The 13,407-nt window shown below is 36.6% G+C and overlaps 1 protein-coding gene across 1 annotated transcript in view; it reads right to left on the bottom strand.

The window, feature by feature from the left end:
- LOC121381090 (unconventional myosin-Id-like) overlaps positions 1–13,407 on the bottom strand; it is a 59,426-nt gene that overhangs the window by 22,521 nt on the left and 23,498 nt on the right. Inside the window, exons 3-7 of the mRNA XM_041510193.1 lie at positions 7,754–7,847; positions 5,328–5,493; positions 3,452–3,505; positions 1,546–1,641; positions 116–235 (exon numbers count right to left, since the gene is read on the bottom strand). Coding sequence (XP_041366127.1) covers positions 116–235; positions 1,546–1,641; positions 3,452–3,505; positions 5,328–5,493; positions 7,754–7,847 — 530 coding nt within the window. The remainder of the gene's footprint in view (positions 1–115; positions 236–1,545; positions 1,642–3,451; positions 3,506–5,327; positions 5,494–7,753; positions 7,848–13,407) is intronic.

Here is a 13,407-nt window from a genome sequence, read left to right as displayed (position 1 = left end):
TCATAGGCAATGAATGTACAAGTTCAAGCCACCAATCACATACTGAATCTCTCCTTAAGTCAGTTTGCTATTTCAACAGAGGTTTGACAGAATACAATCCTAGCTGTGACATTACCAAGTGAATAACAGCTGACACGATGCTCCATAAAGTCTCAACATGCTTGTAGGAGAACCCAGTCGCCTTCATGGCATCCATCACACTGCGAAAGTCTCGTTTGTCATTGATGGAATCTACCTGAAATTAATTATTATCAAGTCACAATCCAAAGACTATGATGAGTAGATCCAGGGTTTCTGCCAGAGAGTAAAACGTGTATGGCACCATACCCAAATATTTTTGTGGATTTAATTTTTTTAAGTTAACCTTTTGACAAAATTAATGACTCTTATCATTACTGTATGATTGTCTTAACCCTAACCCTAAACGTAACCCATTTTCTGTCTGGGACAGGCCCCTCCAAACCCCCTGTTGACTGTGGTTGCATTCAATTCCATAGCTCCATACCCAAAAATGTCTTTCTGGCAGAAACACTGGTTGATCGTATCCAACTATAAGAGAAATAAAGCCATATTATATAATTATGTATCTGTAGCATATAAGCACATGTGCAGATCTCGGCTTGAAAAGAATTGAGGGGAATAATTAATTGCTGACCTAATTTTAAATTACAGCAAGCCATTTAAGATATTACCATTTCAAAATCTTAGGTAACTGGAAGTCAGTTCACGTGAGGTTTACTTAGGTAACCGATTGTTTGGTTACGTGAATATAGTTCTCGTAACCGATGAGTTAGGCCTACCTAATCCTAAAACACTTGAACTACGGTTCTGTGCTACATTGGTGGTTCAAATGTATTTAAAAACAAACCAATTTTTTCTTTCATTACTGATATATGGTACTTTCACTTTTAGAATGTAATTGTTCACCACATAACCGATTTGGCGGTTCTCGTGATTTTAAAGTTGCATAACCGACACACGAACAGAACAATAGTTCTTGTGAAATATTGTGCGCTGCATACTGATACCAAATAAATTCATATGCTAAAGATTACTCATTACACAGGGGAGTGATGGGGGGAGTCTGAGTGACAGCTCCCCTCAAATGGCGAGATCTGTATGTATTTGTCTATCTACCTGTGTAAGGTGTTTGGCAGTGTATTACGCTAAGATGTGTATGCATATCAGGGCTGCAGAAAGTACTCGCCCGCTCGCCAAATGCGAGTAAAAATTCTGACGGACGAGTTAAAAAATGCTAATTCTTTCTAATTCGGTTTGCCACATGATGTTGATCACTTACCAAATGTTCTCAATAATGTTTTGTCAATATATCTCTCTCTATATATAAAATCTGAAGTGAAGACACTGTATATTATAGTATTGTTAATAATACATTGTTCTATAGACTGGCGGACTATTAGAAATTCTGGCAGGCTAATAAAGTTTAGTTGGTTCTGGTCCGGCGGGCTACTTAAATATTTTCCATTTATGCAGTGAAGCAGATCTTGTGTATTATCTAGTGTGTTCCCAAATACTGATACATACTGTTGAGCTGCCGCCCTGTCGAGTATAATGGTACTTTGTTGTGTCCCGAGTCAGCATCAACTTGCTCAGCTGTGAATCCTGTGCCCCTGACAGTAACTGCAAGCGAAAGATGTTTAAACATAGATAAAACCAACAGAATTACATTGAATTGGCACTGGTCTTTAGATTCACACATGGAGCATATGAGGAGCTCAGGCGCAAAAACCGATAATGCTATTTTAGTAATTTTCTGCAATAGAGGTTTTTTTGCTATGCTTTTTTTTTTCCCCCCATGTAAAACATATCAAGTCCACAATGGGCAATTAAGTAAAGTATATAAAAGATAGAATTAAAAAAAAAAAGAATAAGAAAATCAGACCATAACACCTTGAACTGAGTAATGATAGTAGAATTTTTTTATTTTTTTTACAAAATGACGTTATCGGTTTTTGCGTCTGACCTCTTCATATCTTTTCACTTCGGTATATTATAGGTTATTAAAACACGTAACATGAACTTTGTATTGTGACAATATATATATTTTGCAAGCTGTCAGATTAGAAGAAATTTTGGTGGACTAGTAAATATTGGTTGTATGTTGTAGGACAAGTAGAAATTCTAGTAGGCTAGCAAATGAAGCTTTTATACTAGTCCGACAAACTAGTGAGTAGTTTAACATTTCTGCACTCCAGGCCCCGTGCTTATAAACCTTAAAGTCTAGACTCTAATAAAGTCCAGACTTTAACGTCATGTCCACGCCATTCAAATAGCATTATGTTAAAGTCTGGACTTTATTAAAGTCTGGACTTTATTAAAGTCTAGACTTTAAGTTTTATAAGCACAGGCCCTGGTTACAATGTACATGTGTACATCCAGCAGAAGTCTTAACACTTCTACTAAAAATTAACCATTAACCCACAGTCCCGGAAAAACAACTCAGATGGCTGAAATGTGTGCCCAGGATAGCGTGCTTGAACCTCAAATAGATATCAGCAAGAAAATCAATTGAAATGAAAAAAAAACCCCACCAAATGAATGGCTGTGTTCAAACTGCCTCAATACCATGTAAATTATCATTTTTATACTCGCTTATGATATACAGAAAATTTAATGATTTCAAAGTATGGCCTATGCATAATTAAAAACAAAAAAATAACAGAAATTCTAATTATCAGTGATAGAAATAAGCAGAATTTTTAAACTAGTCCACCGGACAAACACATCTAGCAATCAACTTTCACTTGTCCAATAAATAGTTTGTTTTAATCAAGTACAAGGACGATGTTTTTCATTGCTCAAAATGAAACTTCATTGAACATTTTGACTTGTCCACTGGACAACCACCAAGGTAGTTTGTTTGTCCGAGCAGATTTTCACTTGTCAGGACAAACGGACAAGTGCTTATTTCGAACACTGATTATATGTATAAATCGGACCTGGGTATGTGATAGGGAAAACAAATTGATGAAATTCAAGGCAAGAACAAAATTCTTATCACCTGTTTCACAACTGATTTTTCTTTTACCGTCTTAAATATATTGCCTGCTATTTTCAGATGGTCACACTATCTTGATTTTCGCATAAAATATAATTATCAATTAAGACAGGAAATGTTTTATTTAACGATGCACTCTAGTTACGGTTATATGGCGTCAGGCATATGGTTATGGACCACACAGATATTGTGAGAGGAAATCCGCTGTCGCCACTTCATGGACTACTCTTTTCGATTAGCAGCAAGGGATCTTGATATGCACCATCCCACAGACAAGATGCAGCCTTTGTTACACCAGTTATGGAGCACTCGCTAGAACGAGAAATAGCCCAAGGGACCCACCGACGGGGATCCTAGATCGATCGTGCATCAGGCGAGTGCTGTACCACTGAGCTACGTCCCACCCCTTAATTATGAATTAAATGCACTCACTTGATAGAAGGAATGAAAGTTCCTCTCGCCTTTTTGTTGGTGAACAACACGACTCTACAACAAGACAATAACACAAATGAGACTGGTAAGAGGCACTAAACTACTTCATGTGTAGTTACTTAACTTTATAATGTTACTTAAACCACAGAATGATATTCATGCAAGATACTCAACCTTCTTAAGGATTTCATCACTTGCACTAAGATGAAAACAATGTCATTGATTTATTAGTCATTTACATCAAATAAATTTGAAATATGTAAAAACCAATATAAATATTTCATAAAAATGTGCGATTTTGGTTTAACACACGTAAGTGTCGTAAGGACTCCCTATATGCAAATCTTAAGAGCCCACCACCAACCCTACTACTTGTCTCCAGTAGAACAGAAGATACACTTAATGTTTTGCATGAAACCATGGAAAAGATCACTGTTCAAGACTGGTTTCACAGGATTTTGAGATATATGTTGACCGTATCATTTCGAAGAATCAATGTAATTTGTACAAATAATTTTTACGAGCCATGCAGGCTTGTATGCTAGCCAACCTAGAGGGTCTTATATGATTTTTGCGAGCCTCAGGCTCCCGGACTCTCCTCAAAATCGCACACTGCATTACTGGTATTTATATAGCACAAACATATCTATTTTTATGGAGAATCCAAAAGTTAATAAGAAACTCAACCCCTGCAATTGCCCACGGCAATCGGCAATGCTGTAGAGATTGATGTGGAGATTGCCGTTGAGTTTTTAATTCTCATGGCAATTTTTTGCCTTGAACTATATTCAGGTTTTTTTTTCAACAGTATAGTTTTTTGCTGTGGATATTTTCTTAATTGCAGGGGTTGAAACTATACTGAGAAACAGGGCTAAAAATAGAAATTTAAATATGGCATGCTGGAAATAAAATAGCATGGGGTAAGGGGAGGGTCTGGGATAGTGTGTACAGAAATTACGACCTGCGAGATGTAGTTTAGAGCATTATGGAATTAAAACATAACAGAATCATGAACTAAATAGCAGATGAAATAATCATCAAGCAACATTTTGTTTTCAAAATTTTGATTAGCGATATCTGTAGTCAGTTGAAAATTGATTAGAGCGATTGTAGAGCGATGTCTGAAACTTGTGTAGCAAACTGAGACGCGATACTGAACAAAATGTTCCCTGATCATCCATTCATCTGACAGGGGAGTTGTTTTGGAAGGAAGAAAGGAAATGGTTTATTTAACAACGCACTCAACACATTTTATTTACGGTTATATGGTGTCAGACATATGGTTAAAGACCACACAGATATTGAGGAAGGAAAGCAGCTGTCACCACTTCATAGGCTACTCTTTTTGATTAGCAGCAAGAGATCTTTTATATGCACCATCCCATAGACAGGATAGCGCATACTACGGTGCACTGGCTGGAGCGAGAAATATTGTTTTTGAAGATAGCATGGGGTAAGGGGAGGGTTTGGAATAGAGTGTAAACAAATTAGAACCTCCGAGATGTATGTTAGAGCATTATGGAATTGAAATAAATAGCAGAATCATGAACTAAATAGCTCAAGATAATCATTCATTCATCTGGCAGGGGAGTTGCTTTGGTGGGGGGATGGGCAGCAGGTAAATTTTTTATTCCACCTGCTAGGTCCAAAAAAGAAATGGGCCAGTTTTTCGCAGGCCACTAAGTAAGTATGGTCATTGTTTTGTCCAGGAGTTAAGTTTACAGTAATGACAAGAACTCACAGCATGCATATCAATGGTTCTAAGGGTTCAAGAATGCTAGTTACTGAAGCATTGAAATTTATTATCACCACAGGAAAAGTTACAGGGAAGCAGACGGGGTAACAATGAAGCTCAAAGTCGGCCTGTACGTTTTACCTTTTCCAGCAGATAGTTGTTGATGTGTCCACCAATAGGATCGCCTTTGAAGTCAAAGTTGATATCCATGTACTTCCCAAAACGGCTCGAGTTGTCATTCCGGTTCGTTTTAGCATTGCCGAATGCCTCGAGGATGTTGTTTGATTTAATCAGAATGTCTTTTACTCTGAAACAATTAAAACACATTGTTAGCATTGTTAATGAATTAAGCATTTATGTTCCAGATTTTCTGAAACAATTAAAACACATTATTATCATTGTTAATTAAAGAGACATACCCTAGTTTCAATCCATGGAAATTAACACTAAGTTTAGTTAGTCTACAAACCTGTATCACATTTGGATAGTTACAATTGAATGAAATATGAGTCTGTGACTCTGAAATGGTGAAATACCCTCTAAAAATAGACTAAAACTCGACTCCATAACTGTTACTTCTCAGATGCAGGTGCATTTTTAAAAATATGAGAAATGCATTTTGTGATATTAAAAACACCAGGATGACCAAAAACACTTCGAATGTACGGAAATGGATAATTTAAACAATAAAATCTGAGTAAAGTATGATTTCAGTTATCAAAAAAGGGCTGTAATAGTAAACAAATATGCCTTAGTGTTTAAAAACTAGGGTATGTACCTTTAAACATTTATGTTCCAGATTTTCTAAAACAATTAAAACATATTATTATCATTGTTAATTAAAGAGACATACCCTAGTTTCAATCCATGGAAATTAACACTAAGTTTAGTTAGTCTACAAACCTGTATCACATTTGGATAAAGTTACAATTGAATGAAATATGAGTCTGTGACTCTGAAATGGTGAAATACCCTCTAAAAATAGACTAAAACTCGACTCCATAACTGTTACTTCTCAGATGCAGGTGCATTTTTAAAAATATGAGAAATGCATTTTGTGATATTAAAAATACCAGGATGACCAAAAACACTTTGAATATACGGAAATGGATAATCTAAACAATAAAATCTGAGTAAAGTATGATTTCAGTTATCAAAAAAGGGTTATAATAGTAAACAAATATGCTTTAGTGTTTAAAAACTAGGGTATGTCCCTTTAAAAATTTATGTTCCAGATTTTCTGAAACAATTAAAACACATTATTAGCATTATTCCAGATTATGATTATATCAATTTTTTTTTTTTAAACATAATATATCAGATGTGACATTCTTTTATGACAATGATAAAATAGTCTAACAGTGCCAACATAACAAAAAAGACTGAGTCCACTGTAAACACATGGCCTTGGCTTTGATGGGTTTTTTTTTCCCTTGTTGCAAATTGGATTCAGGAAGTAGATGTCAAGTGAATATAGCATAAAAGGACGGTGTGTGTGTGTGTCTGTGTGTGTGTGTGTGTCTGTGTGTGTGTGTGTGTCTGTGTGTGTGCGTGTGTGTCTGTGTATATGTGTGTGTGTCTGTGTGTGTGTCTGTGTGTGTGTGTGTGTGTGTGTGTGTGTGTGTGTGTGTGTGTGTTGGTACTTCAAAAGGTCAGTTTTTTTCATGGGTACTTCAAACCACAGCTACCTGTTGATCTACTACCACAATGGTGGCTCTGGTTTCAGACTGAATTGATTTTGTTTATCATTTAGAAATATTTCTCTCCACTTCACAACTTAGTTTCAGGCCTTTAAAAGTCTGCTTTGTTGATTTTTAAAACACCTATGACAAAATCAGATGAACTTTTTAATTTTTTTTATCTAACCCATAAGCAGAATTTCATTGATTACAATCTGTAGTCTTTCAAAGCTGAAAGAAAATGACAAACACACATCTTGAGAAATCAGTTTTAGAAATAGATGGATGGTTTGCTGGTTTGTTGGTTTGTCGGTTGGATGGATGGATGGATGGGTGGATGGATGGGTAGGTGGGTAGATAGGTAGGTGGATGGATAGATGGATAGATGGTGGATTGGTGGATGGTGGGTGGGTGGATGGATGGATGGATCGAAAGGATTAACAAACAGAATGCTGATTGGATACATAGATGGATGGACAACAGATACCAGACCAGTACAAAAAAAATTGTTTTACAACTGGTTGATTTGATGGATGGATGAATGGATGGACTGAGGGATGGACAGACATGTAGACATATAAATGCTTAGATGGAGGAAAAGATGGATGGATGGATGAACAGATGAAGGTGAATGGATGGATGAACAGATGAATGGATGGAAGAACAGATGGAGGATGGATGGATGGATGAATGAACGGATGGATGAATGAACGGATGGAGGAACAGATGGAGGATGTATGGATTGATAGATGAATGGATGGATGAATGAACGGACGGACGGACGGATGGATGGATGGATGGATGGATGGATGGATGGATGAATGAATGGATATACCACTACAAAGGCAAGAATAAAGTGTATCAGTATTTGTACATGTACTGTGTTACCTTTCAACTTCTTTCTGACCGGAGATATTGGTTATGGCTGCAATATATCGCATGATAATCTTCGAGGCCTCGGTTTTTCCAGATCCACTTTCACCTGCAAAAACAAACATACATTAATGAAGTTATTCTGGAAATAAGTGTAAATCTCAAACACACTAAACCATCTTGTCACTTGACACCTTAGGCCTGTTGGAGTTAAGGACAAGCAATGTAACTTGGGTAGGGAATGGTTCCCTATTAAAGTGACAGACCCTAGTTTTTTAAACACATATTTTTTTTTTTACTATTATAGCCATTTTTGATAGCGGTACCATAATTGAAATCAGTCATTACTTTGATTTTAATATTTAGATTATTCATTTCCGTACATCTGAATTGTTTCTAATAATATAAAAAACATTTTTCAAATTTGTAAGAACATGTACCTGTGAGAAGTAATGGTTATGGAGATGAGCCATAATCTATGTTTTAATGGTATTTCTTCATTTCAACGTTATCCACTCGTTTCACTCTTGTAACTTTCTCGTTCCAGCCAGTGCACCACGACTGGTATATCAAAGGCTGTGGTATGTACTAACCTGTCTGTGGGATGGTGCATATAAAAGATCCCTTGCTGCTAATCAAACAAAGTAGCCTATGAAGTAGTGACAGCAGGTTTCCTCTCACAATATATGTGTGGTCCTTAACCATATGCCTGACGCCATATAACCGTTAATAAAATGTGTTAAGTGCGTCGTTAAATAAAATATTTCTTTCTTTTTCTCTTGTAACTTTATCCAAATGTGTTACAGGTTTGTAGATTAACCAAACTTAGTGTCAATTTTCACAGGCTGAAACTATAAGGTTTGTGATTTTAATTGTTTTAAAAGCTTGTACCATAGATGCATTCCATGACAATACATAAATGCACAATTGCATGTATTTAACAGTTAGGTCCATTTTTCAATTATTTTAATACCGAAGTGGGCGCCCCAAGTTGTGTCGTCTCAAGACACTGATCAGTACAGTGATACAACATAAGATCCTATCAATATCTAGAGAGATCTGATGATCAGTTAATACTGACAGGTTTTGTACTTATGTATAGTGACTGGGCATAATGACAATTTCAAACAGTGTCTGACCTGATCTATACTGCCTTCAAGAACTTGTCCTAATATGAGTTGCTGCCATATTAACTAGTTACTGAGTCCTAGTAGAGTCTTTTTTAATGACTGAAAGTACATTTTTGTCTTTCAAATCCATGAATTAGTTTCAGTATATCCAATGTGTTTCTGGGCCCGTGCTTATAAAACTTAGTCCAGACTTTAATAAAGTCCAGACTTTAACGTAATGCTATTTGAATGTGTCTATATATATATATATATATATAAGGAAATAAAATGAAGATATACTGACACTGCTAGTCTAAACAAGAAAATATATTAAATGTTTAATATGAACAATTAAAAAAGGGGAAATTCTCTCTCTCTCTCTCTCTCTCTCTCTCTCTCTCACACACACACACACACAGCACACCTTTGTTGATATAAATTTAGGTGCATTAGGCAGCTGCCCAAGACACCAAAATTTCTACTTCTATAACTTAACTGGTTCCAGGGCAGTGCAAGTCATATGCATTGCCAGTCCTATATCACCCAAAACAATTGATTATTCCAAGGGAAAGAGACAATCAACTTTTGGCACCTTGCAAGTTGCAGAGGCTGTGGGTACAATTTGTAATCAACTCTATATGCACCTTATTCTTACATTGTTCATACTTGTATATGTTTCCCACTGACCTAGCTGTCAACTGACGGCACATCCCAGTGATAGTGGGTACAGTTTGTCACTCACTCTATGTGCATGTACAGGCCAGTGGTTACAAGATGAGAAAGCTGTTTGGGTGTAGGGAGAAGTGCATACACACAGTGTACACATGGACTGCACTCATGGAGAAAGCCGACACAATCATACCGTGTACATGTTTTGTATGTAATAGGGTGGACAGGTCTGAAAACAGTCATGAGCGACTAGCAGAAAAAAAGAAGAAGAGCAGAATGTGAAACAAACTGACAATGGAAGGTTTTAGTAAAACGTATCTTGTATAATTGGCAGATGAGGGCAAATATGACCGTCATGATGACGAATTACGAGTCAGCTTTTTATTTAAAATTTAAATGAAGGAAGGAAGGAAGGAAGGAAGGTTTTATTTAACAACATACTTAACACATTTTAATCATGGTTATAATATGACATCGGACATATGGTTAAGGATAATGATAATGAGAGAGAGAGAGAGAGAGAGAGAGAGAGAGAGAGAGAGGGAGAGAGACAGAGAGAGAGAGAGAGAGAGAGGGAGAGACACACACACAGAGAGAGAGAGAGAGAGAGAGAGAGAGAGAGAGAGAGAGAGAGAGAGAGAGAGAGAGAGAGTGTGGGAGAGGGAGAGGGAGAGGGAGAGGGGAGAGGGAGAGGGAGAGTGAGAGTGTGAGAGTGAGAGTGAGAGAGAGAGACCCATTGCTGCCATGCAATGGGCTACTCTTTCAAAATAGCATCCCACAGATATGCCAGTACATACCACAGACTTTGTTACACAAGTTGTGAAGCACTGGCTGGAATGAGAAATAACCCAGTGGGCCGACCGACGGGAATCAATCCTAGCCCAGTGGTAAAGCGTTCGCTTGATGTGCAGTCGGTCTAGGATCGATCCCCGTCGGTGGACCCATTGGGCTATTTCTCGTTCCAGCCAGTGCTCCACAACTGGTGTAACAAAGGCCGTGGTATGCAGGCCTTGACCGTAACGTTTTTCAGTGGTAGCCCACAGGGCTGCCAGGTTGTACAATCTGGTAGTCCTCAGTAAAAATTGGTAGCCCATAATTTTAATTAAAAAAAATCATTTAATTTTAATTAAACATTTTGTTTTAGGGTGCTTTTGTTTTAAATCATGAGCAGTATACTGTAAAATATACACTTATGAAAACTACATTTATAGCAACTGACATTACTGAATGAATATTTAATGACACTTCAGCACCAAAAATACATGGGCTATCGGGTGTTACCATAAATCAAACGTGCAAAAAAAGTCTAGTAGCCCGGCGGACTACCAGGTTTAGATATTTGGTAGCTCTAGGGATAAACTGGTAGCTAAAACACCCCGGGCTACCGCTACGGTCGAGCCCTGGGTATGTGCTATCCTGTCTGTGGGATGGTGCATATAAAAGATCCCTTGCTGCTAATCGAAAAGAGTAGCCCATGAACTGGCGACAGCAGGTTTCCTCTCTCAATATATCTGTGGTCCCTAACCACATGTCTGACGCCACATAACCATAAAATAAAATGTGTTGAGTGTGTCGTTAAATATAACATTTCCTTCCTTCAATCCTAGACCGACTACGCACCAGACTATATTTTGGGAACCCACTTCTGCCACATGGACTACTTCTGAATAGCATCAAGGATATTTTAAATACATTTTCCCATAGACTTACAACACATATATACTACATGTATATATAATAATATGGCCACTGATGTACCCATCTTTTTCAATCCATCATGTCCAAAATGTGGGAGTTGTGTATTATTATTCATAAACTTTTACACGATCTAAAAAAAAGGATAATATAGTCTACATACACTTCCAGAATGACTACACTATCTATGCTATCTGTAAAACTAGATGCACGGATGATAAATAATATTCTATAGAAACACACACAAGAATGTGAAATGCTTCTAACGGGGACAAGACAATAACATTCTTGTGCAGTGTGTATGTAGGTCAGTGCTAGCACTGTACACTGACTGTACCATGTTAAGTGGTTATAACTTATATATGTGTGTATATACGTAGATATATCAGCTAGGCCCTAGTAACACAGGAACAGGAACGGAAGCCACATGGGTGTATACCTTTGTAACATGCTCAAGTTGCTAAAAACTACATGTAACACAACATTACACCCTTTGAAGCATAATTTTAATCAAAATAGGTTGTTAAATCATATGTCAAGCTTATAAAAACAAAATTTAATAGACTTAACAGAATTAAAATTATGAAGTATTAGACGCATAGGAATTGGGATGGGAAGACATTGTTCCTACAGGCCTGAATATATTCCAGACATGTATGTAAAAATGTTAAAAATTACAGCCCATCATATTGTTTAATGATCATTATTACAAGCTGCATGTCTCGGTCAGAAACTGGCTACATACACACACTTGTGTAGCCCTATTATTTGTCAAATTTTTAAAAAGTGGCAAACTTTATTTTAATTTGGTAAAATAATTTCATGTTAACGAGATTGATAATATATCAGAAAATAACTCTGGGTTTCTGTAATTTCTTAAGTTGCAAAGATAATTTGGAAACATTGATTGTTCACTCAGGTAGCTCAGTAACACTTCCAATATCTTTTTTTTTTTTTTTTTTTTTTTTTTCAAGTACATACATGTACATTGTGGCACACTACATATTGGTCTTTCATAATAAATTATATTTAAAAACAATTACTAGCACTGAAAGTGTTGTGCAAACTTGAGGAAAAGCTTGTCAAAACATACTGCCAACAATAAATTACACTGTACTGGTGCATGTATACAAGGGAACTTTTCGTTCAGTACTGCATTACGATTTGCTACACAATCAGTGTTTCTGCCAGAACGAAATTTTTGGGTATATGGCACTGGAATTGAATGCAACTAAAGTCAACAAATTTGGCAGGGTTTCTTCCAGAGGGTAAAACGGGTATGGCACCAAACCCAAATTATTTTGCAGATTTTATGTTTTTTAAGTTAACTTTTTGATAAAATTAATTACTCTCATCATTACTATATGATTTTCTTAACCCTAACCATACCCATTTTCTTTCTGGGGGAGCCCCCCCCCCCACTTGACTGTGGTTGCATTCAATTCCTCAGCGCCATACCCCAAAAACCACTGCCCATTTGAGTATGGCACCATACCCATTTTACCCTCTGGCAGAAACCCTGATGTCAATTCTAAAATGTCAAATAGTAGTTGTTACTCAGTTTTCATCAAAATTTTAAATACAAAATGTTCCCTGTTACACGTAGGTACATGTACATGTATTAATTTACATCGAATTCCAATGCCTACTGGACATCTTTATCGGCTACAGGCACCTATATATAATTTCCCTATTAAAAAGTTCACACTTCACTACAGATTAATGACATCTACATTAATCTGTGATAGGTACATGAAAAATATCCAAATAGAGGTATGTTTAGAAAGGTGTGATTGATTAATTTTTGAGTCATCATAGGGCGTGGACAAATCTACAGGAAAGTTACTGAAAGGACTATCCTCTGTATATCCATATAAATTTTGTTTCCCCAAGTATCATATACATGTATATTCAATGCATTTGTGGTCATCCTAATAAAGTTACAGGTAATACATTTAGCATAAAAACATACTTATTGTTTATTACAGTAATATTTGGACGTTTATGTCATCATGTAAGTTGGTGTCAGTGTAGATCTGATCAGTTCTTATTTTATGCAAATCGCTTAAACTTAAAAGAATACCGACGACAATAAAACTGATGGTCGCCCAATGGACTACCTTTGTAAAAGTCTATTTGTAATCAGCATCAAGCTATATGTACAATGTATGGGAAACATCAGTTTGTTTTCTTCTC

Source organism: Gigantopelta aegis, chromosome 9, assembly GCF_016097555.1.
Source record: "Gigantopelta aegis isolate Gae_Host chromosome 9, Gae_host_genome, whole genome shotgun sequence".
Taxonomy (NCBI): domain Eukaryota; kingdom Metazoa; phylum Mollusca; class Gastropoda; order Neomphalida; family Peltospiridae; genus Gigantopelta; species Gigantopelta aegis.
The sequence above is the reverse complement of the archived record's forward strand: the minus strand, read 5'-3'. Positions and strand labels throughout refer to the sequence as shown.